The sequence below is a fragment of the Lampetra fluviatilis genome, chromosome 73, assembly GCF_964198595.1.
Source record: "Lampetra fluviatilis chromosome 73, kcLamFluv1.1, whole genome shotgun sequence".
In the NCBI taxonomy this organism is placed as follows: domain Eukaryota; kingdom Metazoa; phylum Chordata; class Hyperoartia; order Petromyzontiformes; family Petromyzontidae; genus Lampetra; species Lampetra fluviatilis.
In genome coordinates this window covers 849744-877377 of record NC_136347.1, presented here as the reverse complement: position 1 = coordinate 877377, position 27634 = coordinate 849744, and the positions used below count along the sequence as shown (strand labels likewise).

General features: G+C 52.9%; 2 protein-coding genes across 2 annotated transcripts; one reads left to right on the top strand and one right to left on the bottom strand.

Moving 5' to 3' along the window:
* Nucleotides 1–1525: 1525 nt before the first annotated feature.
* On the top strand, nt 1526–21660 carry AKAP17A (A-kinase anchoring protein 17A). The gene is made up of 11 exons (XM_078883832.1): nt 1526–1578; nt 2077–2259; nt 3254–3419; nt 4585–4748; nt 5668–5778; nt 7489–7637; nt 8423–8663; nt 10715–11194; nt 20789–20888; nt 21073–21439; nt 21651–21660. Exons 2-11 carry the CDS (start codon nt 2080–2082, stop codon nt 21658–21660), a joined length of 1968 nt encoding a protein of 655 aa, XP_078739958.1. The 5' UTR covers nt 1526–1578; nt 2077–2079.
* On the bottom strand, nt 20585–27255 carry LOC144953223 (membrane-associated progesterone receptor component 2-like). Its single transcript, XM_078883781.1, has 3 exons — nt 27095–27255; nt 22430–22585; nt 20585–21894 (listed from the first exon to the last, which is right to left on the bottom strand). Exons 1-3 carry the CDS (start codon nt 27219–27221, stop codon nt 21797–21799), a joined length of 381 nt encoding a protein of 126 aa, XP_078739907.1. The 5' UTR covers nt 27222–27255; the 3' UTR covers nt 20585–21796.
* Between the last annotated feature and the right edge of the window lie 379 nt (nt 27256–27634).

Sequence of the window (27634 nt, the reverse complement as noted above, 5' to 3'; positions counted from 1 at the left end):
GTCCTGCACAGATGCCATATTTTCTGTCCGTCTGCTACAGCAGAGGTGTAGGGAATTCCAAAAAGACCTACATCTCTGCTTTATTGACCTGGTCAAGGCCTATGATACCATCAGTAGGACTGGGCTCTGGGTTGTTCTTCGTGCTTTCGGAGTCCCTGACCCTCTGCTCACGATCATTAAGGACCTTCATGATGGTGAGCGGGCCCGGGTAAAACTACGTGGCCGGGAGTCGGAGCCTTTCCCTGTACACCTTGGGGTGCGACAGGGATGTCCTCTGGCTCCCACATTATTTAACATCTATTTCGACTGCGTAGTTCGTGAAGCCTTCAATAGCTGTACCGGGGGAATTACCATTTGGTACAGATACAATGGGAGGCTGATCGACGCCCGGGTGCGATCAAGGGATGGCTCCCTATTGGTCAACCACGTTATGTATGCCGATGATTTGGTAATAGCTGCTCATTCAGAAGAGGAGTTGGAGACGCTGCTGCTGAGACTGGAGCGTGCCACTAAGAGGTGGGGCCTTACCATCAGCCCCACCAAAACTAAGCACCTGCCTGGGTATTTTGTACCATCGGGCACTCCGCCCCCACAACTCCCAATCGGTGATGGGGCAGTTGTGGAGAGAGTAGAGAGTTTCCCATACCTGGGCAGTGTGCTCATGACCGGCTCCAGTTTATCAGCAGAGGTCTCACTCCGAATCAGTCGAGCGGCAATATCTTTTCATCGGTTGCGTAACGCTGTGTGGAAGCTACCTGGTCTGTCGCTCCGCACGAAGCTTCAGGTCTTCTCGGCCACGGTCATTCCCTCCCTTCTCTATGCTTGCGAAACGTGGACCCCCCTAGTGGAGCATCTTCGCCGGTTGGAAACATTTAGGCTGGCCTGCCTACGATCCATCCTGGGTTTAACCAGGCTGGATTGTGTGAGGAGCTCACAAGTCCTTGAAAGATCTGGGCAAAGTCCCATCAGTGAGCTCCTCCGGCAGGCAAGGCTGCGTTGGCTGGGTCATGTAGCCCGCATGCCCAGCCACCGCATGCCTAAACAGCTTTTGTTCGGCCGGATCGAGGGGGCTAAACGGGCGCGGCACGGGCTAGAGAAGAGATGGAGTGATGTGGTACAGGAGGACGTGGAGCTGAGTGGACTTGCCGATGACTGGTACCAGCGGTGTCAAGATCGGCCTCAGTGGAGGAGGCTCGTGAAGGACGCTACTGGGCAGTTGGAGGCAGTCGCCCTCCAACAACAACGGAGGGCGGAGGAGCGACGCTCACAACAACGAGCGGAGCGCCGGGTGGCTAAAGCACAGCAAGTTGGCACAGTAGGGGGCACAGGTGGTGCATCAGCCAGTCATCTCGGTCATCTCGGTCAGTCGACCCGTGGCACCTGGGTCTGCCCCGTGACCTCCTGCCAGCGGGCGTTCGACACTTCACGTGGCCTCAAGGTGCACATGGCCTGGCACAAGCGTCGTGGTGACGTCACCGCCACTTAGTGGCGAATGGCGGTTGTTGTTGTTGTCTGTGTCTGGTGGTGGTGTCACTGCCGCACCTCAAGACGCCCGGGCAGGTCATCTCCAACTGGGAGGTGGGTCTCTCTGTGTGTGTGTCTGTGTGTGTGTGTGTGTGTCTGTGTGTGTCTGTGGGTGTGTGTCTGTGTGTGTGTCTGTGTGTGTGGGTGTGTGTCTGTGTGTGTGTCTGTGTGTGCGTGTCTGTGTGTCTGTGGGTGTGTGTGTCTGTGTGTCTGTGTATCTGTGTGCGTGTCTGTGTGTCTGTGGGTGTGTCTGTGTGTGTGTGTCTGTGTGTGTGTGTGTGTCTGTGTGTGTGTCTGTGTGTGTGTCTGTGTGTGTGTGTGTATCTGTCGGTGTGTGTCTGGTGGTCGTGTCACTGCCTCACCTCAAGACGCCCGGCCAGGTCATCTCCAACTGGGAGGTGAGTGTGTGTGTCTGTGTGTGTCTCTGTGTGTGTGTGGGTGTGTGTGTGTGTGTCTCTGTGTGTGTGTGTGTGTCTGTGTGTGTGTCTGTGTGTGTGTGTCTGCGTGCGTGTCTAAGTGTGTCTGAGTGTGTGTGTGTCTCTCCGTGTGTAGGTGATGGAGAGGCTGAAGGCGATGGCTCTGCCCGACGACTTCTCGGTGCTGCGCGTCGCCAAGAGCTCGCTGGAAGTGCTGCGCTTCGAGGGCGAGGTGGAGACTCGCGCCGCCGTCCACGCACTCGCCTCGCGCATCGACGGCAAGAACATCAAGCTCAGCGGCTTCACAGAGACGCTCAAGGTGCACACACACACAGACACAGACACACACACAGACACACACACAGACACACAGAGACACACAGACACACACATACACGCACTCGCCTCGCGCATCGACGGCAAGAACATCAAGCTCAGCGGATTCACAGAGATACTCAGGGTGCCTACAGCTACACAGACACACACACACAGACACACACACACAAACTCACACACACAGACACACACACAGACACACACACACAGACACACACACAGACACACACACAGACACACAGACACACACACAAACTCACACACACACAGACACACACACACACACAGACACACACACACAGACACATAGACAGACACATACATACACACACACAGACACACACACATACACACACACACACAGACACACACCTACACACACACACCTACACACACACACCCCCACACACTCACCCCCACACACACCCTACCACACACACCCTACCACACACACCCCCACACACACCCTACCACACACACCCCCACACTCACCCCTACCCCCACACACACCCCTACACCACCACACACCCCCACACACATCCCCACACTCACCCCTACACACACACACAGCCCCACACACACACCCCCACACACACACCCCCACACACACACCCCCACACACACACCCCCACACACACCCCTACACCCCCACACACACCCCCACACACACTCCCACACACACAGCCCCACACACACCCCCACACATCCCTACACCCCCACACACCCCTACACCCCCACACACCTACACACACCTACACACACACCTACACACACCCCTACACACACCCCCACACTCACCCCTACAGCCCTATACTCACCCCTACACACACACCCCCACACACACCCACACTCACCCCCACACACACCCCCACACTCACCCCTTAACCCCCACACACTCACCCCTTCACCCCCACACACTCACCTCCACATACCCACACACACCCCCCCACCACGTCCCTTCCCCCCCCCCCACCCAGGTGCGAGCGTCCGCTGCGAGGGACGACTTCCCGACGCGTCCCGACTGGGAGTCGTTCTTCCGCGGGGCGAGCGACATGGACGAGCGGGTGGCGGGCGAGCGCCCAGACACACTCCACCTGCAGGGGCTGCCCTGCCGCTGGTTCGCAGAGCCCGGCGCTGCCGACCGTGAGTCCACCAACACCACCATCAACAACAACACCAACACCACCACCAACACCAACAACACCAACAACACCACCAACAACAACACCAACATCACCACCAACACCAACAACACCACCAACAACAACACCACCACCACCAACAACACCAACACCCCCACCACCAACACCACCAACACCAACAACACCACCAACAACACCACCAACAACAACACCGTCACCACCAACGTCACCACTACCAACACCACCAACAACACCAACACCACCACCAATACCAACACCATCAACACCACCAACACCACGACCGACACCACCACCATCATCACCAACACCACCACCGTCACCACCGTCACCACCGCCGTCACCACCACCGTCACCACCAACACCACCACCGTCACCACCACCGTCACCACCACCAACACCACCACCGTCACCAACAACACCAACACCACCACCACCATCACCACCACCACCACCACCGTCACCACCACGACCGTCACTATCGTCACCACCACCGTCACCACCACTACCACCACCAACAACACCAACAACACCACCACCGTCACCACCACCACCACCGTCACCACCGTCACCACCACCAACACCACCACCAACACCACCACCAACACCGCCGTCACCACCACCACCACAGCCACCACCACCGTCACCACCGTCACCAGCATCGTCACCACCACCACCACCACCGTCACCACCACCGTCACCACCAACACCAACGTCGTCACCGTCACCACCACCTTCGTCACCACCGTCACCACCGTCACCACCACCACCGCCATGAGCGGTGAGTGGGTGAGTGGGTGAGTGAGTGAGTGGGTGAGTGAGTGAGTGTCTCTCTCTCTCTCTGCGTGTAGCAGACCGCCCTAGTGAGGCTGTGCTGCGCCGTGCGCTCTCCGTGTTCGGGGCGGTGAGTGAGTGGGTGCGTGAGTGAGTGAGTGAGTGGGTGGGTGAGTGGGTGAGTGAGTGAGTGAGTGGGTGAGTGAGTGGGTGAGTGGGTGGGTGGGTGAGTGAGTGGGTGAGTGAGTGGGTGGGTGAGTGAGTGGGTGGGTGAGTGAGTGGGTGGGTGAGTGAGTGGGTTAGTGAGTGGGTTAGTGAGTGGGTGAGTGAGTGAGTGAGTGGGTGAGTGAGCGTCTCTCTCTCTCTGTGTGTAGCTGACCGCCCGAGTGAGGCTATCCTGCGCCGGGCGCTCTCCGTGTTCGGGGCGGTGCGAGCCGCGGACGTGCCGTGCCTGGACCCGCACCGCGAGGAGGTGGAGCGGCGCCTCTCCGGCAAGGAGTTCCACTCCTTCGGGTACGGCGGGAGACTTCACTTCCAGGTGCCCGCTCGCTCGCCCGCTCACTCACTCACTCACACTCACCCACTCACTCACACTCACCCACCCGCTCGCTCACGCACTCGCTCACTCACTCACTCGCTCACTCACTCACTCTCTCACACGCTCGCTCACCCGCTCACTCACTCACTCGCTCACTCACTCGCCCGCTCACGCACTCACTCGCTCACTCACTCACTCACTCGCGCACCCACTCACTCACTCACTCGCGCACCCACTCACTCACTCGCTCGCTCACCCGCTCACTCGCACTCACCCGCTCACGCACCCACCCACACTCACGCACTCACTCGCTTACGCACACACTCGCCCACCCGCTCACGCACTCACTCACACTCACCCACCCACTCACGCACTCACTCACACTCACCCACCCACTCATGCACTCACCCACACTCACCCACTCACCCGCTCACACTCACGCACTCACTCACACTCACCCGCCCGCTCACACTCACTCACTCACGCACTCACACTCACCCGCTCACTCACACTCACTCACTCACACTCTCCCGCCCGCTCACTCACACTCACCCACCCACTCACGCACTCGCTCGCACGCTCGCTCACTCACCCACCCACCCGCTCACTCACACTCACCCACCCGCTCACTCACTCACGCTCGCTCACCCGCTCACTCACACTCACCCACCCTTTCACTCACCCACCCACTCACTGACAATCATCCACTCACTCACTCACAACCACCCACCCACTCATAATCACCCGCTCACTCACCCACCCGCTCACTCACTCACCTACTCACCCACTCACTCCCCAGCTCGCTCACCCAATCGCGCACTCGCACGGTCACCCACCCATCCACCAACTCACTCACTCGCTCACTCACACTTCTTTACACTCACGGGGTTGCGTGCGTTTGCCGCGTGCGTGCTTGCAGGCGTACGTCCAGTACGAGCAGTACTGCGACTTTGAGCGAGCGATGGGCGCCCTGCGCGGCGTGAAGCTCATGCACACGGCGGGAGGCAAGGCCCTGGCCTGCAACATCAAGGTGAGCACGGGGGGCAGCCGGGAACCTCCTCAGCCGGTAAACTCCTCAGCCGGTAAACTCATCATCATCGTGATGATGATGAGAGAGAGACACAGACTCCACAGATACAGCAGCAGCAGGCATCGTCAGCGTCGGGATCGAACCCACGACTTCCTGCAGACCAGGCGAGGTTGTTAACATCCCCTTGATGGTGATGATGATGAGAGAGAGACGCAGACTCCACATAGACCTCCTGTGTACCAGGCGAGGTAGTCAACATCTCCTAGCCACCGTGATGATGATGATGAGAGACGCAGACTCCACAGATACAGCAGCAGCAGCAGGCTTCGTCAGGGTCGGGATCTAACCCACGACCTCCTGCAGACCAGGCGAGGTAGTTAACATCTCCTAGCCACCGTGATGGTGATAAGAGAGAGACGCAGACTCCAAATATACAGCAGCAGCAGGCATCGTTAGGGTCGGGATTGAACCCACGACCTCCTGTGTACCAGGCGAGGTAGTCAACATCTCTCAGGGTCTGGGATTGAACCCACGACCTCCTGTGTAACAGGCGAGGTAGTCAACATCTCTCAGGGTCTGGGATGGAACCAACGACCTCCTGTGTACCAGGCGAGGTAGTCAACATTTCTCAGTGTCTGGGATTGAACCCACAACCTCCTGTGTACCAGGCGAGGTAGTCAACATCTCTCAGTGTCTGGGATTGAACCCACGACCTCCTGTGTACCAGGCGAGGTAGTCAACATCTCTCAGGTTTTGGGATTGAACCCACGACCTCCTGTGTACCAGGCGAGGTAGTCAACATCTCTCAGGGTCTGGGATTGAACCCACGACCTCCTGTGTACCAGGCGAGGTAGTCAGCATCTCTCAGGGTCTGGGATTGAACCCACGACCTCCTGTGTACCAGGCGAGGTAGTCAACATCTCTCAGGGTCTGGGATCTAACCCACGACTTCCTGTGTACCACGCGAGATAGTTAACATCTCTTAGCCACCGTGATGATGATGAGAGAGAGACACAGATTCCACAGATACAGCAGCAGCAGCAGGCATCGTCAGGGTCGGGATCTAACCCACGACTTCCTGTAGACCAGGCGAGGTTGTCAACATCTCCTAGCCACTGTGATGATGACGAGAGAGACGCAGACTCCACATATACGGCAACAGCAGCAGCAGGCATCGTCAGGGTCGGGGTCGAACCCACGACCTCCTGTAGACCAGGCGAGGTAGTCAACATCTCCTAGCCACCGTGATGGTGATAAGAGAGAAGCAGACTACAAATATTCAGCAGCAGCAGCAGTTATCGTCAGGGTTGGGATTAAACCCACGACCTCCTGTGTACCAGGCGAGGTAGTCAACATCTCTCAGTGTATGGGATTGAACCCACAACCTCCTGTGTACCAGGCGAGGTAGTCAACATCTCTCAGTGTGTGGGATTGAACCCACGACCTCCTGTGTACCAGGCGAACATCTCTCAGTGTGTGGGATTGAACCCACGACCTCCTGTTTACCAGGCGAGGTAGTCAACATCTCTCAGTATCTGGGATTGAACCCACGACCTCCTGCGTACCAGGCGAGGTAGTCAACATCTCTCCGGGTCTGGGATTGAACCCACGACCTCCTGTGTACCAGGCGAGGTAGTCAACATCTCCTAGGGGGTGGAGTTTGACCCCTGGAAGTGAAACTCCCCCCCCCGCCCCCCCCCCCCCCGCCAGGTGACCTTTGACACGACGAAGCACCTGAGTGACGTCAGTGTGCGCCGCCGCGAGTCGGAGCGGCAGAAGATCCGCGAAGCGGAGCGGCAGCGGCAGGCGGAGCGGCTGCGGCTGCTGCAGCAGGAGCAGGAGAGCGCACAGCAGGAGAGGTGGGTAGCAACAACAACAACAACACCAACAACAACACTGACACTAACAACAACACCAACAACAACAACACCACCACCAACACCACCAACACCACCACCATCACCACCACCAACACCACCAACACCATCACCACCATCACCACCAATACCACCAACACCACCAACATCACCAACACCACCACCAACATCACCAACACCACCACCAACACCAACACCACCAACACCACCAACACCACCAACACCACCACCACCAACAACACCACCACCACCAACACCATCAACACCACCAACACCACCGCAGCCACCAACATCACCACCGACACCACCACTGTCACCACCGCCACTACCTCCACTACCACCAACACCACCGACACCAACAACACCAACACCACCAACAACACCACCAACACTACCAACACCACCAACACCAACAACACCACCACCACCAACACCACCACCACCAACATCACCACCAACACCACCACCACCAACACCACCACCACCAACACCACCAACACCACCAACACCACCACCGCAGCCACCAACACCACTGCCACCACCACCACTGTCACCAACACTGCGACCACCACTGCCGCCACCACCACCACTACTGTCACCACTGCCACTACCTCCACCACCACCACCACTGTCACTGCCACCAAAATCGCCACCGTCGTGACAACGCTGATGGTGATGACACTGACGACGATAGTGACGACGATGACGACGTGGACCGGACACCCCCAGGTAACGATCGACCCCTCCCCCCCCCCCCCCCCCCGCAGCTTGCGCCGAGTAGCGGAGGAGCGTCTGCGCCGCGAGCGCCGTGAGCAGCGTGAGCGCGACCGCCGCCAGCGCCAGCTGCTGCGCACGCAGCGCCGCGGGCTGCGCCGCGAGCGCCGGCGGCAGCAGCAGCAGCAGCGCGGACTCCTGCTGCGCGTGAAGCGGGAGGAGCGCCAGCTGCTGCTGGCCCAGCGGCGCCTTCACGCCGTGCGCCTGCTGCGCCACCTGCTGGGACGCGCGCAGGTGGGGGGCCACTCAGTCACTCAGTCAGTCAGTCACTCAGTCACTTAGTCAGTCACTCGGCCACTCACTCAGTCAGTCAGTCAGCCACTCACTCAATCACTCACTCAGTCACTCAGTCAGTCACTCAGTCACTCACTCAGTCAGTCACTCAGTCACTCACTCAGTCACTCAGTCAGTCAGTCAGTCAGCCACTCACTCAGCCACTCACTCAGCCACTCACTCACTCAGTCACTCAGTCAGTCAGTCACTCACTTAGTCAGTCACTCGGCCACTCACTTACTCAGCCACTCACTCACTCAGCCACTCACCCACTCACTCAGCCACTCACTCAGCCACTCACTCACTCAGCCACTCAGTCAGTCACTCAGTCACTCACTCAGCCACTCACTCACTCACTCAGCCACTAACTCACTCAGCCACTCACTCACTCACTAGGCCACTCAGTCACTCAGCCAGCCATTCAGTCACTCAGTCAGTCAGTCAGCCACTCACTCACTCGGCCACTCACTCAGTCACTCACTCACTCACTCAGCCACTCGCTCACTCACCCGCTCACTCACCCGCTCACTCAACTGCCCAATGAACCGCTCACTCAACTTGTCAACTGCTCGCTCAACCACTCAACTGCTCCCCCAATCGCTAACTTAATTATCCACTCAACCACTCAACTGCTCCCCCAATCTCTAACTTAATTATCCACTCAACCACTGAACTGCTCCCCCAATCGCTAACTTAATTATCCACTCAACCACTCAACTGCTCCCCCATTCGCTAACTTAATTATCCACTCAACCACTCAACTGCTCCCCCAATCGCTAACTTAATTATCCACTCAACCATTCAACTGCTCCCCCAATCGCTCACTTAATTATCCACTGAACTGCTCCCCCAATCGCTCACTTAATTATCCACTCAACCACTGAACTGCTCCCCCAATCGCTCACTTAATTATCCACTCAACCACTCAACTGTTCCCCCAATCGCTAACTTAATTATCCACTCAACCACTGAACTGCTCCCCCAATCGCTCACTTAATTATCCACTCAACCACTCAACTGCTCCCCCAATCGCTAACTTAATTATCCACTCAACCACTCAACTGCTCCCCAAATCGCTAACTTAATTATCCACTCAACCACTCAACTGCTCCCCCAATCGCTCACTTAATTATCCACTCAACTGCTCCCCCAATCGCTCACTTAATTATCCACTCAACCGCTCAACTGCTCCCCCAATCGCTCACTTAATTATCCACTCAACCACTCAACTGCTCCCCCAATCGCTAACTTAATTATCCACTCAACCACTCAACTGCTCCTCCAATCGCTCACTTAATTATCCACTCAACTGCTCCCCCAATCGCTCACTTAATTATCCACTCAACCACTCAACTGCTCCCCCAATAGCTAACTTAATTATCCACTCAACCACTGAACTGCTCCCCCAATCGCTAACTTAATTATCCACTCAACCACTGAACTGCTCCCCCAATCACTAACTTAATTATCCACTCAACCACTCAACTGCTCCCTCAATCGCTCACTTAATTATCCACTCAACCACTCAACTGCTCCCCCAATCGCTAACTTAGTTATCCACTCAACCACTCAACTGCTCCCCCAATCGCTAACTTAATTATCCACTCAACTACTCAACTGCTCCCCCAATCGCTAACTTAATTATCCACTCAACCACTCAACTGCTCCCCCAATCGCTCACTTAATTATCCACTCAACCACTCAACTGCTCCCTCAATCGCTAACTTAATTATCCACTCAACCACTCAACTGCTCCCCCAATCGCTCACTTAATTATCCACTCAACCACTCAACTGCTCCCTCAATCGCTAACTTAATTATCCACTCAACCACTCAACTGCTCCCCCAATCACTAACTTAATTATCCACTCAACCACTCAACTGCTCCCCCAATCGCTAACTTAATTATCCACTCAACCACTCAACTGCTCCCCCCCACTCCCCCCCCCTGCCCCACCCCCCACCCCCGCCCCCCCCCCACCCCCCCCCCACCCCCCCCCCTCCCCCCCTAGGTGGAGCTGCAGCGTCGCGACGAGGAGCAGCGGCAGCACGAGGCCCACGAGCGCCGCCTCCTGGCGCTGGCGGAGGAGCGCCGTTGCCAAGGCGACGAGCTGCGTCGCCGGGAGCGACGCCTGCGCCGCCGCCTCCTCCGTGCCCTGGAGCGGCGCCGCCTCCTCGACGACGAGCGCCGTTGCCGTGACGATGAGCGCCGGCGGGAGGAGAAGCGCCGCGGCCTGGTGGCCACGAGGCTCCGGTCGGCCGTGGTGCCCCGCGGGGGCGGGGGGGGAGGCGCTCCGGCGGGGGGCGGGGCCGGGGGGGGTGGGGGGGGGCGAGATGGGGTCGTCGTCGCCGGGGTCGTCGCCGGGGTCGTCGCCGGGGCCGCCGCCGCCGCCGCCACGGCGACGGTCATCGGGGAGGAAGAGGAGGCGGTCGCCGGGCCGGTTTCTAGGGCGGTCGCCGGGGAGGTGGGCCGATCGCCGTGGCGACAGGAGGTGACGGAGCGGGGGGGGCGGGGGGGAGGCGGGGGGGGTGGCGGGGGGGGGGGTTGACGTAGCGTCGTTGTCGTCGTGGTGACGCGACGGGAAGTTGTGGTGCCCGTCGCCGCGGGTGACGTGGGTTGTCGTGACTTTTAATAAAGTGGAAACATTCTGAGGGGCGCCGAGTTGTCGTCGTGCTTCACCAACCCACGCGGTGCCGAGATAACTGGCTGATGCACCACCTGTGCCCCCTACTGTGCCAACTTGCTGTGCTTTAGCCACCCGGCGCTCCGCTCGTTGTTGTGAGCGTCGCTCCTCCTCCCTCCGTTGTTGCTGGAGGGCGACTGCCTCCAACTGCCCAGTAGCGTCCTTCACGAGCCTCCTCCACAGAGGCCGATCTTGACACCGCTAGTACCAGTCATCGGCAAGTCCACTCAGCTCCACGTCCTCCTGTACCACATCACTCCATCTCTTCTCTAGCCCGTGCCACTGACCCATCACCCATCACTCCATCTCTTCTCTAGCCTGTGCCACTCACCCACTCACACATGACTCCATCTCTTCTCTAGCCTGTACCACATCACTCCATCTCTTCTCTAGCCTGTACCACATCACTCCATCTCTTCTCTAGCCTGTGCCACATCACTCCATCTCTGCTCTAGCCTGTACCACTTCACTCCATCTCTTCTCTAGCCTGTACCACATCACTCCATCTCTTCTCTAGCCTGTACCACATCACTCCATCTCGTCTCTAGCCTGTGCCACATGACTCCATCTCTTCTCCAGTCCGTGCCACGCCTATTCTTGGGTCTCCCGGTAAAGTCACGTAGATGGGTTCAAAGAAAACAAAAATCCACGACGTTTCTATAGCAACACAAGCAATCGTCATCAGGAGAAAAACGAGCGGGAAAGCTGCAGGATGTTTTAAAGGTTTGAAATGTGTGTAGCCCAAGGGTCATAAGCGACGTGGGCAGGCCTAGTGATGTTCAAGTGAGAGATTAGCATGTCAATGTAAGAGATTAGCATGTCAATGTAAGAGAGTAGCATGTCAATGTAAGAGATTAGCATGTCAATGTAAGGTCGTGAGACGTTTAACCTGTTAATGTAAAACCAGAGAGTCGAAAATAACGATGAATTCCCTCATCAAAACTCTGCACCACAGAGCTCCATGTATTTGTGACCGTCACCACCTAGCCAGTGAACTGGAGCACGTACACCAAGCCCTCAAGATGAATGGATATTCAGACTACACAATCCGTAAAGCCAACACCCCAACCCTTGACGAACCATCTGAGGACCCAATCAAAACCATCACCTTGCCATACATAGCAGGAGTCACCAAAATTATTTCCAAAATCACGAGCAAACAACATCCAGGTTCGGTTTAACACGGTGCATACTATTCGTGATCTGATCCCATCTGTGAAGGATGTGATCCCTGACATGCAATACCCCGGCGTCTACAAACTAAGCCGTGTCTGCGGCAGTAGTTACATTGGGGGAACTAAGCGACATGTATCGGTACCGAGTTCGTGAACACAAGGCGGATCTGAAACACGGCAAGACCAATACCTCGGCCGTGGCTGATCATTACCTTAATCTGGCTGGCTTACATGAAATAGATTTCTCCAAGACGAAGGTACTTTGCAAGCCGACTGGCTATCAACAAAGATTTGTTCGTGAAGCCATCCATATGTATAGACACAGACACTTTCAACCGAGATGATGGGTACATACTGAGCAATCATTGGAAGGATGTAATTAACCAGTTTAAGTCATAACTGGCTGTGATGTTTCCATTCTGCCGATGTTAGCAGTTACATTAACAGGTTAAATGTCTTTACATTAACAGGTTAAATGTCATTACATTAACAGGTTAAATGTCTTCACATTAACAGGTTAAATGTCTTTACATTAACAGGTTAATTGTCTTTACATTAACAGGTTAAATGTCTTTGCATTAACAGGTTAAATGTCTTTACACTAACAGGTTAATTGTATTTACATTAACAGGTTAAATGTCTTTACATTAACAGGTTAATTGTATTTACATTAACAGGTTAAATGTCTTTACATTAACAGGTTAAATGTCTTTACATTAACAGGTTAAATGTCTTCGCATTAACAGGTTAAATGTCTTCGCATTAACAGGTTAAATGTCTTTACATTAACAGGTTAAATGTCTTCACATTAACAGGTTAAATGTCTTTGCATTAACAGGTTAAATGTCTTCACATTAACAGGTTAAATGTCTTTACATTAACAGGTTAATTGTCTTTACATTAACAGGTTAAATGTCTTTGCATTAACAGGTTAAATGTCTTTACACTAATAGGTTAATTGTATTTACATTAACAGGTTAAATGTCTTTACATTAACAGGTTAATTGTATTTACATTAACAGGTTAAATGTCTTTACATTAACAGGTTAAATGTCTTTACATTAACAGGTTAAATGTCTTTACATTAACAGGTTAAATGTCTTCACATTAACTGGTTAAATGTCTTTACATTAACAGGTTAAATGTCTTTACATTAACAGGTTAAATGTCTTTGCATTAACAGGTTAAATGTCCTTACATTAACAGGTTAAATGTCTTCACATTAACAGGTTAAATGTCTTTACATTAACAGGTTAAATGTCTTTACATTAACAGGTTAAATGTCTTTACACTAACAGGTTAAATGTCTTTACATTAACAGGTTAAATGTCTTTACACTAACAGGTTAAATGTCTTTACATTAACAGGTTAAATGTCTTTACATTAACAGGTTAAGTGTCTTTACATTAACAGGTTAAATGTCTTTACATTAACAGGTTAAATGTCTTTACATTAACAGGTTAAATGTCTTTACATTAACAGGTTAAATGTCTTCACATTAACTGGTTAAATGTCTTTACATTAACAGGTTAAATGTCTTTACATTAACTGGTTAAATGTCTTTACATTAACAGGTTAAATGCCTCACGACCTTACATTGACATGCTAATCTCTTACATTGACATGCTAATCTCTTACATTGACATGCTAATCTCTTACATTGACATGCTAATCTCTTACATTGACATGCTAATCTCTCACTTTAACATAACTAGGCCTGCCCACGTCGCTTATGACCCTTGGGCTACACACATTTCAAACCTTTAGAACATCCTGCCTCAGCAGCTTTCCCGATCATTTTTCTCCTGATGACGATTGCTTGTATTGCGATCGAAACGTTGTAGATTTTTAGCTTTTTGTTATTTTATTTGAACCCATCTACGTGACTTTACGGGAAGACCCAAGAATATGAATTCCTGCAGTCACAAAGCTTTAAGTCAAAATGCCGCGTCCGTTTAGCCCCCTCTATCCGGGCCAAACAAAAGCTGCTTAGGCATGCGGTGGCTGGGCATGCGGGCTACATGGCCCAGCCAACGCAGCCTTGCTCGCCGGAGAAGCTCACCGATGGGACTTTGCCCAGATCTTTCAAGGATTTGTGAGCTCACACAATCCAGCCTGGTTAAACCCAGGATGGATCGTAGGCAGGCCAGCCTGAATGTTTCTAACCGGCGAAGATGCTCCATTTGGGGGGTCCACGTTTCACAAGCGTTGAGAAGGGAGGAATGACTGTGGCCGAGAAGACTTGAAGCTTCGTGCGGAGCGACAGACCAGGTAGCTTCCACACAGCGTTACGCAGCCGATGAAAAGATAATGCCGCTCAACTGAATCGGAAGGGGTGACTACCCCTTCAGGTGACTTCTTCCTCCAATTTTTGAGGCACCGCAGCCTCAGCAGGGTCATCCCCACCTTGCCCCATGATGTTTTCCAGGTTGAGGGATTTCCCCTCCCCCAAGATCTCACAGAAATGCTCAAATAATCTAAAAACTTGTTCCTGGGGGTCGGAGATTGGATCACATTTCTTTCCCCTAATGATGGTAATAGGTGTGGCCCTGCAAGTTACTTTTTTGATGAAACTGAAACTAAAGAGTGATTTGTGATCGCGAGCTACTGAGGCAGACTCCATCTCGGCAACCCGCGACCACCACTCATCCTTGCAGCGCCTCACGGCTCTCCGAATCTCCAGCGAAGGCTCATTCTGCAGCGTGGGATGCTGTAGCCGATGAGAGTGGGCCTGTCGCTTTTTCTCAACTAACCTAAACACCTCCTCTGTCAGCCAGGGTCTCTGGGGAGGTATGGACCGCGTACCCCAAGCAGCCAATGCAGCTGCATGAGCCACAGGCCTAAACCTCGCCCATTTCTCCTCGACATCGGGAGGAGTGGGGGACGATGTCCATCCCAGCCGCAAGCGACGATGGAATTCATCTTATTGGTTCTTTCGGTAAAGTCACGTAGAAGGGAAGTAATAAAATAATACAAAATAAAACATGATTCAGACGCTGTCTTTCCGACAGACCTGTTCTTCACCTGAGGACGGCTGCTTGCGTTGTGGCCGAAACGTCGTGAGAATTATTTTATTATGTTTTATTTTATTATTTCCATTCTACGTGACTTTACCGAAAGAACCAAGAAGATGAATCCCTGCAGTCACGAAAGCTTTAAATCGAAATTTGCTTTAAACACTTTTGGAGCTTCAAGGATCGATCTGGATTCGAATGAACGGCGGAGATTAAACATCAGCATCCACGACGCTAAGATAAAGGAAACCCGCGATGTTTTAAAAGACCTTATTAATGCCACCTGCTGCCTAGCCAAACAGGAATTAGCATATTCTTAGGTTTTTTTCGGTAAAGTCACGTAGGTAAAAAAATTAAAATTAATTAAAGTAAAATAAAATAAAAATCACGACGTTTCGGAGGCAACACAAGCCTCCGTTTTCAGGTGGAACCATCATAGCACGATAGCTGTATCAAGTGATACAGCTATCAAGTGATACAGCTGTCAAGTGATACAGCTATCAAGTGATACATCAAGTGATACATCAAGTGATAGCTGTATCAAGTGATACAATCATCAAGTGATACAGCTATCAAGTGATACAGCTATCAAGTGATACAGCTATCAAGTGATAGCTGTATCAAGTGATACAACAAGTGATACAGCAATCGTGCTGTGACGGTTGTGTTGCCTCCGAAACGTCGTGATTTTTGTTTTATTTTTATTTTACTTTTATTGATTTAATTTTTTTACCTACGTGACTTTACCGAAAAAACCTAAGAATATGAATCCTTGCAGTCACGAAAGCTTCAAATCTAGAAGGAATCAGCATGTCGTGGTGACGATGAGAGTGCGAGCTCTTATCATCATCGTGGCCACGATGTGGAGGAGCTATTAAATGTTTTTGCTGAGAAAGATGAGAAGTTAGCGAGACATTTGGAGACATCCACTGTGTTTTCTGGCTTCTCAAACGGAACTCAGAACGATTTAATCGAAGCAGTCGGTGACGTCATTAGAAACTACAGGCAGTCCTCGACTTGCGACGGAGATCCGTTACGACGACCCCATCATCGCAAGTCGAAAATATCGCAAGTCAAAGATGGCCTATAGCCTACTCAGAGTCTTACAGAATGGTGATTATTGAGCAAAACAGAGCAATTTACAGTATAAACTATACACTGTATTTATTAATTACAATACTGTATTGTACAGTAAAATGTAAAGTAAAAAAAACAAGATAAATTCTTAGACTACCTATGTGAACTGCAATTTAATCGAAAGTTTTTTCAGGAAACAATCCTATCTGCTATAAACACTTTTAACATGCATTGAACGTATCGTATCGTGGTCACCCTAAAATGAAATCGCTGAAGCTACGTATCATAGTGTAGTGTATAGTGTAGTGTATAGTGTAGTGTACAGGGTAGTGTATAGTGTAGTGTAGTGTGTAGTGTAATAATGTAGTGTGTAGTGTACAGTGTAGTGTAGTGTATAGTGTATAATGTAGTGTGTAGTGTTTAGTGTAGTGTATAGTGTAGTGTAATAATGTAGTGTATAGTGTAGTGTAATAATGTAGTGTATAGTGTAGTGGTGTAGTGCAGTTTATAGTGTAGTGTATAGTGTAGTGTAATAATGTAGTGTGTAGTGTAGTGTATAGTGTAGTGTTTAGTGTAGTGTTTAGTGTAGTGTAATAGTGTCGTGTATAGTGTAGTTTATAGTGTAGTGTATAGTGTAGTGTATAGTGTAGTGTTTAGTGTAGTGTATAGTGTAGTGTAATAATGTAGTGTATAGTGTAGTGTATAGTGTAGTGTATAGTGTAGTGTATAGTGTAATAATGTAGTGTAATATATAATGTCGTATAGTGTATAATGTAGTGTAATAGTGTAGTGTATAGTGTAGTGTAATAATGTAGTATAGTGTAGTGTAATAGTGTAGTGTATACATGCATTGAACGTAACGTATCATATTGTACTCTACCCACCAAGATTCTGTCCGTCGTCTGCACACGTGCACGGTGTTAGCTTGTTGATGGCCACATTCACTTCGTTGTCGGAACAGGAGGATGGCGATGACAAGGTACAGCTCCGTACCTCGCACGATGCTGCGTTTGCCTGCCACGCGAAATGTAGAACCTTTAACAATTTTGTCGTATCGATATCGCCATCGTAAGATCGAATTATCGTAAGTCGGAGCCCATCGTAACCCGGGGACTGTCTGTATTAAATTTCGATTTAAATCTTTCGTGACTGCAGGGATTCATCTTCTTGGTTCTTTCGGTAAAGTCACGTAGAAGGGAAGTAATAAAATAATAAAAATAAAACATAATAAAATAATTCTCACGACGTTTCGGCCACATTCAGACTGTGTCTACTTGACAGACCTGTTCTCCACCTGAAGACGGCTGCTTGCGTTGTGGCCGAAACGTCGTGAGAATTATTTTATGTTTTATTTTTATTATTTTATTACTTCCCTTCTACGTGACTTTACCGAAAGAACCAAGAAGACTGTCTGTATTGTGAAGAGGAGATCAATGCAGCCCCAGTCGAAGTCTACGAGACAACGGACGTCACAAACAAAGCCGTAGGCCTCTGTGATGTGGCGTTGTGTGGCTGAGAGTCAGGTGACTTGCGAGGTGAGGGAGGCGTTCTTGGGATTTGACGATGTCAGTGATGACAGACCAGCAACCGGCTATTGCTGATGATGTTTTGTGAGTGTTGGGGAAACACAATTCCGTTGAAGAGCTGGTAGCTAACTTCTTGATGGCATCAGATCTTCGTGGGGTGCAGGCCAAGATGAAATGAACGTTCCCTGAAGCCACGTGCTCACCCCATTGTTACGCACACGAGTTGAACCTGGTGCTCTGGCATTGAGCAAGATGTGCGCCCGAGTGTAAAACTTTTTGTTAAACAGTTGAGGGACTTGCTTCAATAATTCTAGATTTGAAGCTTTCGTGACTGCAAGGATTCATATTCTTGGGTTTTTTCGGTAAAGTCACGTAGGTAAAAAAATAAAATTAAGAAAAGTAAAATAAAAATCACGACGATTCGGAGGCAACACAAGCTTACGTCTTCTTGGTTCTTTCGGTAAAGTCACGTAGAATGGAAATAATAAAAATAAAATAAAACATAATAAAATAATTCTCACGACGTTTCGGCCACAACGCAAGCAGCCGTCCTCAGGTGAAGAACAGGTCTGTCGCTGTCTCCCCGACAGACCTGGTCTTCACCTGAGGACGGCTGCTTGCGTTGTGGCCGAAACGTCGTGAGAATTATTTTATAATGCTTTATTTTTATTATTTCCATTCAACGTGACTTTACCGAAAGAACCAAGAAGATGAATCCCTGCAGTCACGAAAGCTTTAAATCGAAATTTACAAGCTTCCGTCTTCAGGTGGAACCGTCACAGCACGCTTGCTGTATCAAGTGAATGAGAAATTCTCATTTACTTGATACAGCAAGCGTGATTTTTTTTTATTTTACTTTTATTAATTTACATTTTTTACCTACGTGACTTTACCGAAAAAACCCAAGAATTTGCTTCAATAAGTCGACCAAGACGCACCCACCTCCTGGACACGAGATAGAGCTCAGATTCTAGACTCGTTCACACGATCGGCAGCTACCGATCTGATCTGCGTGCAGTGTTTCGGATTACGAGCGAAAATCCCGATGGTGTTGGGACAATGACACCCTAATGGTGGCCGCCGGATGTGATCACTGGCTGCCAAAAGCATCAACCTGTCTTCTTGGTTCTTTCGGTAAAGTCACGTAGAATGGAAATAATAAAATTAAAAAAATAACACTTATTTTATTATTTCCCTTCTACGTGACTTTACCGAAAGAACCAAGAAGATGAGGTTTGATCACTTCGGGGAGCTAACTTTCCTTGGTTTGGGTGATTGCACGAAATCTCATGAAATGTCACGACATTTCGATGACGCCAAGCCGCAGAGCCTAGCCTTTCAACTGGTACCAAACTGACACCTTTATACAAGCCATCATGTTTGCAATAACCACAACACAAGCAGTCAAAATGCAAACTAAAAGAAACAACTCTGATAATGATAACTGTCAGTGCATATCATTATCATCATTATTAGAGTTGTTTCTTTTTGTTTGCATTTTGACTGCTTATGTTGTGTTTATTGCAAACATGATGCCTTGTATAAAGGTGTCAGTTTTTGTACCAGTTGAAAGGCTAAAAACCTACTATATTTTGCCACTGGTAAAGGAGATGTCTCAGTGTAAATGCTTACCCCGAGCTCTCAATACTCTTGATATTGCACTGTCTTTGAGTTGTACACCTTTTGGCGTCATCTGGTCCAACACCAATGGAGACTAGGCTCTAAGAAAAGCTGTCTCGGGTGTGGACCAATCAACTTCAAGGAGAATGCATATCATCATCAAAGTTGTTTCTTTTTGTTTGCATTTTGACTGCTTGTGTTGTGTTTATTGCAAACATGATGCCTTGTATAAAGGTATCAGTTTTTGTACCAGTTGAAAGGGTAAAAACCTATTACTATATTTTGCCACTGGTAAAGGAGATGTCTCATAGAGTATACGCAGGGCACTTTGACTTTGTTTAGACTAGAGGCTGACCTTATCGGATTGAATAGTTCACAAATGGTGAGAATTCATCTTCTTGATTCTTTCGGTAAAGTCACGTAGAATGGAAACAATAAAAATAATAAAATAAAACATAATGAAATAATTCTCACGTTTCGGCCACAACGCAAACAGCCGTCATCAGGTGAAGACCAGGTCTGTCGCTGTCTCCCCGACAGACCTGGTCTTCACCTGAGGACGGCTGCTTGCAAGCCCATGGGCTGCACAGAAGTCTAGCAGCCTCCTACCGTTATTGAGCTGATCCGGTCATGCCTTCCAATCACTCACCAACTCACCCACACACTCACCCACACACTCGCCGACACACTCACCCACCAACTCACTCACTCACCCACACACTCACCTACCCACACACTCACTCACAACACTCAAGTGGTTCAATCTTAATTAAAGGACTCAAGTGGTTTGTCATCGCGTGTACATTTATAGCAGCAGCCAAGATCCACGCGACCACCGCGGGGGAGAGATACAGACACACGCAGAGCCCAAATATAAATATACAGCAGCAGCAGCAGCAACAACAGCAGCAGCAGCAACAGCAGCAGCAACAGCAACAGCAGCAGGCGTCATCGCGGTCGGGACCGGCCCCGCGACCTCCGGCGTCGCAGGCGAGGCAGATGGACATCTCCTCGCCACTCGCCACCAAACGGGACACCAATTCCTGCCGTCACGGCTCCGTGAGCCCTCGGCGTGACGTCATCTTGAGCCGTCAGCGTGGCCGCAAGCCGCAAGCCGCCCCCCCCCCCCCACGGTCACGTGACTTCCGCCGCCGCCACCACGGTCGACCAATCGGGCGTCAGCGTTCGCGTTACCCCTCCCGTCACGATTCGGCCAATAGCACCAGTCATGATTCGGCCAATCACGGCGCCCGTAATGATTTGGCCAATCGCAGCGCCCGTCAAGATTCGGCCAATCGCGACGCCCGTCAAGATTCGGCCAATAACGGCACCGGTCATGATTCGGCCAATCGCGGCGCCCGTCAAGATTCGGCCAATCGCGGCGCCCGTCATGATTCGGCCAATCGCGGCGCCCGTCATGATTCGGCCAATCGCAGCGCCCGTCATGATTCGGCCAATCGCAGCGCCCGTCATGATTCGGCCAATCGCAGCGCCCGTCAAGATTCGGCCAATCACGGCGCCCGTCAAGATTCGGCCAATCGCGGTGCCCGTCACGATTCGGCCAATCGCAGCACCCGTCACGATTCGGCCAATCACGGCGCCCGTCAAGATTCGGCCAATCGCAGCGCCCGTCACGATTCGGTCAATCGCGGTGCCCGCGCACCAACAACAACCAATCGCGGCGCTCGCTCACTTAAACGAATGTCCAATCGCGAGTGTCGCTCGCTAAATTCATCATCCAATCGCGTTGCGGCGCGTTGCACTTCGACCAATCGCATCTTTGGACTCGCCGACCCAACCGGGTATTCGGCACTCCCTCTCGTCCCGTCTGGTCCGGTTTGATCCGGTCCAGTCCGGTTTGATCCGGTTTAGTCCGGTCCAGTCCAGCTTCCTGACCACTCTCCCCACCGTGACCCCCCCCCCAGCCCACCCAGAGGTACCTCCCCTCCCACGGATCGACCAATCATATCGCTGCTGCTGCTGCCCCTCCGTGCTGCGTCAGTCGTCCCTGGAGGGCTCCCGGAGGTCCTCGTCGTCCGTGTAGTCCGCAGGCTCCTCGCCCGGCCGCAGCAGCCGCCCCACGTAGCGATACTTCTCTGTGGGGGCACGGGGAGGGGGGGGTGAGTCTCTGTGTCAGTGAATCTCTGTGTGAGTCTCTGTGTGAGTCTCTGTGTGAGTCTCTGTGTGAGTCTCTGTGTCAGTGAGTCTCTGTGGTGGTGAGTCTCTGTGTGAGTGAGTCTCTGTGTGAGTGAGTGTCTGTGTGAGTCTCTGTGTGGGTAAGTCTCTGTGTGGGTGAGTCTCTGCGTGGGCGAGTCTGTGAGTGAGTCTCTGATTGAGTGAGTCTCCGAGTGAGTCTCTGTGTCAGTGAGTCTCTGCGTGGGTGAGTCTCTGAGTGAGTGAGTCTCTGAGTGAGTCTGAGTGAGTCTCTGTGTGAGTCTCTGAGTGAGTCTGAGTCTCTGTGTGAGTGAGTCTCCCACCCATGAACTGCATCTCCCACTCCCGCACGCTCTCCGTCTGAGTGAGTCTCTGAGTGAGTCTCTGTGTGAGTGAGTCTCTGTGTGAGTGAGTCTCTGTGTGAGTGAGTCTCTGTGTGAGTCTCTGTGAGTCTGAGTCTCTGAGTAAGTCTCCCACCCATGAACTGCATCTCCCACTCCCGCACGCTCTCCGTCTGCACGGCCGTGAGGTCCGACAGGTCGTCGTAGGCGTCCCGCAGCGCGTCCCGGTCCAGCCGGAAGGACGCGAGGCCACGGGACGCGTCACGGCCCGCAAACACTCCGTAGGGGCCGTCTGGGGGGGGGCGGGGGGGGGAGGAGGGAGGGGGGAGGAGGGAGGGAGGGGGAGGGGAGAGGGAGGGGGGGAGAGGGGAAAGGGAGGGAGGGGGGGAGAGGGAGGGGGGGAGGGAGGGAGTGGGAGGGGAGAGGGGGGAAGGAGGGAGGAGGGAGGGGGGAGGGAGGGATGGGGGGGAGAGAGGGGTGAACCTGCATCCGAGGCAGTCGACCTGCATTAGGCCCAGGGCTGCCTCTGGCTGGAGGCTGTGACGGTGACGGGCGCCACTCACAGTGCGCTAACCACTGCACCACCACTCCCCACTCACAGTGCGCTAACCGCTGCACCACCACTCCCCACTCACAGTGCGCTAACCGCTGCACCACCACTCCCCACTCACAGTGCACTAACCACTGCACCACCGCTCCCCACTCAGTGCACTAACCGCTGCACCACCACTCCCCACTCACAGTGCACTAACCACTGCACCACCACTCCCCACTCACAGTGCACTAACCACTGCACCACCGCTCTCCACTCACAGTGCACTAACCACTACACCACCGTTCCCCACTCACAGTGCACTAACCGCTGCACCACCGCTCCCCACTCACAGTGCGCTAACCACTGCACCACCACTCCCCACTCACAGTGTACTAACCACTGCACCACCACTCCCCACTCAGTGCGCTAACCACTGCACCACCACTCCCCACTCACAGTGCACTAACCACTGCACCACCGCTCCCCACTCAGTGCACTAACCACTGCACCACCACTCCCCACTCAGTGCGCTAACCACTGCACCACCACTCCCCACTCACAGTGCGCTAACCACTGCCCCACCGCTCCCCACTCACAGTGCGCTAACCACTGCACCACCGCTCCCCACTCACAGTGCGCTAACCACTGCACCACGCACACACACCATGCACACCGCACTCACTCACACACACCACTAAGTGGCGGTGACGTCACCACGACGCTTGTGCCAGGCCATGTGCACCTTGAGGCCACGTGAAGTGTCGAACGCCCGCTGGCAGGAGGTCACAGGGCAGACCCAGCAGGTGCCACAGTTCGATTGACTGAGATGACCGAGATGACTGGCTAATGCACCACCTGTGCCCCCTACTGTGCAAACTTGCTGTGCTTTAGCCACCCGGTGCTCCGCTCGTTGTTGTGAGCATCGCTCCTCCGCCCTCCGTTGTTGTTGGAGGGCAATTGCCTCCATCTGCCCAGTAGAAGCGTCTTTCACGAGCCTCCTCCACTGAGGCCGATCCTGACACCGCTGGTACCAGATATCGGCAAGTCCACTCAGCTCCACGTCCTCCTGTACAACGTCACTCCATCTCTTCTCTAGCCCGTGCCGCGCCCGTTTAGGCCCCTCGATCAGGCCGAACACAAGCTGTTTGGGCATGCGGGCTACATGGCCCAGCCAATGCAGCCTTGCCTGCCGGAGGAGTTCAACGATGGGACTTTGTCCAGATCTTTCAAGGATTTGTGAGCTCCTCACACAATCCAGCCTGGTTAAACCCAGGATGGATCGTAGGCAGGCCAGCCTAAATGTTTCTAACCAGCGAAAATGTTCCATTAGGGGGGTCCACGTTTCGCAAGCGTAGAGAAGGGAGGAATGACTGTGGCCGAGAAGACCCGAAGCTTCGTGCGGAGCGACAGACCAGGTAGCTTCCACACAGCGTTACGCAACCGATGAAAAAATATTGCCGCTCGACTGATTCGGAGTGAGACCTCTGCTGTTAAACCGGAGCCGGTCATGAGCACACTGCCCAGGTATTGGAAACTCTCCACTCTCTCCACAACTGCCCCATCACCGATTGGGAGTTGTGGGGTTGGAGTGCCCGATGGTACAAAATACCCAGGCAGGTGCTTCGTTTTAGTGGGGCTGATGGTAAGGCCCCACCTCTTAGTGGTACACTCCAGTTTCAGCAGCAGTGCCTCCAACTCCCCCTCTGAGTGAGCCGCAATTACCAGGTCATCGGCATACATAACGTGGTTGACCAATAGGGAGCCATCCCTTGATAGCACCCGGGCATCGATCAGCCTCCCATTGTATCTGTACCAGATGGAAATTCCTCCGGTACAGCTACTGAAAGCTTTACGAACTACGTGGTCGAAATAGATGTTAAATAATGTGGGAGCCAGAGGACATCCCTGTTGCACCCCAAGTTGAACAGGGAATAGCTCAGACTCCCGGCCACGTAGTTTTACCCGGGCCCACTCACCATCATGAAGGTCCTTAATGATCGTGAGCAGCGGGTCAGGGACTCCGAAAGCATGAAGAACAACCCAGAGTCCAGGCCTACTGATGGTATCATAGGCCTTGACCAGGTCAATAAAGCAGAGATGTAGGTCTTGTTGGAATTCCCTACATCTCTGCTGTAGCAAACGGACAGAAAATATGGCATCTGTGCAAGACCGCCCTTTCCAGAAACCGCATTGGGGCTCCACAAGCCTCTCCTCAACATGCCTGGCAAGGCGGTGTTGAATAATCCTTGCCAGGACCTTTCCCGGCACACAAAGGAGTGAGATGTCCCTGTAGTTGTTACAGTCTCTGCGGTCTCCCTTCTTAAAGATGGGGACCACCAGGGCATCCTTCCAGTCCTGCGGAACCCGTCCAGTGGTCCAGGCCGTTGATATGATGTCATGTAGGGCAGTCTGTGCACAAACGCCACCCTCCCTCAGCATTTCTCTTGGGAGATCATCTCTTCCCGGTGCATTTTCTGGTCTCAGACTCTGGATAACCTTCAGTACTTCCTCAACAGATGGCACCTCAGCCAGCCACTCACAGGGGGTGACTTCCTCCTCCAATATTTGAGGCACTGCAGCCTCAGCAGGGTCATCCCCACTTTGTCCCACAATGTTTTCCATGTTGAGGGATTTCCCCTCCCCCAGGACTTCACAGAAATGTTCAGCAAATCTGCAAACCTGTTCCTGGGGGTCGGAGATTGGATCACCGTTCTTTCCCCTAATGATGGTAATAGGTGTGGTGCTGCAGATTACTTTTTAGTTGGAGTTAAATAGGGACGGGCCATTGTGGCAGACTCCATCTCCTCAGCAACCCGCGACCACCACACATCCTTCCAGCGCCTCACGGCTCTCCGAACCTCCGAGTGACGGCTGCGGTAAGCCTCCTCATTCTCTGATGTGGGATGCTGTAGACGATGAGAGTGGGCCTGTCACTTTTTCTCAGCCAGCTTGAACACCTCCCTCTGTCAGACAGGGTCTCTGAGGAGGTCTGGACTGCGTACCCAAAGCCGCCATTGCAGCTGCTTGAGTCACAGTCCTAAACCTCGCCCATTTACCCTCGACATCTGGAGGAATGGGGGACGATGCCAACCCCAGCCACAAGCGATGATGAAATTCTATCTTGCAACTTTCATCAGCTAGCTGAGACCAGACCACCTTAGGTTTGAATGGGGTCCTGGGTGTGCACCCACCACCGGAGTGGAAGAATGGCAGGCGTATCTTACAGATGACAAGTCGATGGTCAGTGGGCAGATCAGCTCCACGGTAGGTCCTGGTGTCAAGGACATGGGCTCGCATCCGCTGTTCCTTCACTATATAGTCCAGCAGATGTTCTTGCTTGGACCCGGCATGCATCCATGATGTTGTGTGGATGCGCCGATTCCAGAACAGCGTGTTGGTAATTACAAGCCCATGGGCTGCACAAAAATCTAGCAGCCTCCTACCGTTGTTACTGAGCTGATCTGGCCCATGCCTTCCAATCACTCCAGACCAGGTGCCAGCATCATGACCAACTCTGGCATTGAAGTCACCCACCAAGATGACTCTATCCCGAGGGGCCACTTTAGCCAGCACCTGTGACAGGAGGACACAGACGCCATGAGGGGAAAGGCCAATCGGAATTGGCCCTCCCCCCCACAGCACTGTCCATGACAGCGTTGCCCGTCCGGCACCACGAGGAGGTAGGGAGTTATTTTGCTGGACACCTCTACCACCACCACCTCCTCCACCACCACCACCTCCACCACCACCTCCACCACCACCACCACGACCAACACCACCTCCTCTACCACTACCACCACCACCACGACCACCACCACCACGACCACCGCCACCACAACCACCTCCACCACCACCACGACCACCACCACCACCACCACCACAACCACCCCCTCCACTACCACCACCACCACAACCACCCCCTCCACTACCACCACCACCTCCACCACAACCCCCACCTCCACCACCTCCTCAACCACAACCACCACCACCAACTTCACCACCACCACCTCAACCACCTCCACCACAACCACCACCACCTCCACAACCACCACCACCACCAACTTCACCACCACCACCTCAACCACCTCCACCACCACCTCAACCACCACCACCTCCACCACCACCTCAACCACCACAACCACCACCACCACCACCTCAACCACCACCACCACCAACCACAACCACCACCACCACCACAACCACCACCACAACCACCACCACAACCACCTCCTCCACCACCACCACCACTACCACCACCACCTCCACCTTTGCCGTAGAATCTCCTCCCGCGCGAGACGTCGAACACTTTCCCGTTGACCGCCACCAAGATGGGCGCCTCCCGCTCGCCGTCGAATTGCCGCAGCTGCTGCAGCGTGAAGTCCCTCCTCTTCATGGCGCCATCCCCCGCGGCCCCCACCCCCTCACCCCCCCGCGCCCCGCCCCTCGCCCCCCGCCCCCCCCACCTCGTCGCTCCCCTGCCCCTCGAGGTTTCCTCGGATCGCGGCAAGGCCTCGGATCGCCAGCAAGCGGAGGACATTCTCGCGGCCCGTGACGACGATGAAGACGACGACGACGATGATGACGAGGAGGAGGACGAGGAGGAGGAGGCCCGAGGCGGACCAGGAGGATGAGGTGGACGAGGTGGAGGAGGAGGAGGCATCACCTCCACCACCAGCGGCCATCATCAACATCAACCACCACCTGTCTCGATTCCGATTCCGTTTCGATTCCGATTTAAAGGCGGGCGCCGGAATCGATTCCGGGGTTGGTTTCGGTTGAGATGGTTAACAGAGGGAAATCGATTCC

Excerpts from the sequence above, each read along its gene's own strand:
- AKAP17A (XM_078883832.1), top strand. The coding sequence starts at position 2,080 with ATGGAGAGGCTGAAGGCGATGGCTCTGCCCGACGACTTCTCGGTGCTG. Across the intron at positions 3,420-4,584 it reads AGAGCCCGGCGCTGCCGACC|CTGACCGCCCGAGTGAGGCT; the intron begins GTGAGTCCACCA and ends CTCTGTGTGTAG. Across the intron at positions 11,195-20,788 it reads GATCGCCGTGGCGACAGGAG|GCGAGGCAGATGGACATCTC; the intron begins GTGACGGAGCGG and ends CCGGCGTCGCAG.
- LOC144953223 (XM_078883781.1), bottom strand. The coding sequence starts at position 27,221 with ATGAAGAGGAGGGACTTCACGCTGCAGCAGCTGCGGCAATTCGACGGC. Across the intron at positions 22,586-27,094 it reads GAGGAGATTCTACGGCAAAG|ACGGCCCCTACGGAGTGTTT; the intron begins GTGGAGGTGGTG and ends GCCCCCCCCCAG. Across the intron at positions 21,895-22,429 it reads GTGGGAGATGCAGTTCATGG|AGAAGTATCGCTACGTGGGG; the intron begins GTGGGAGACTTA and ends GTGCCCCCACAG.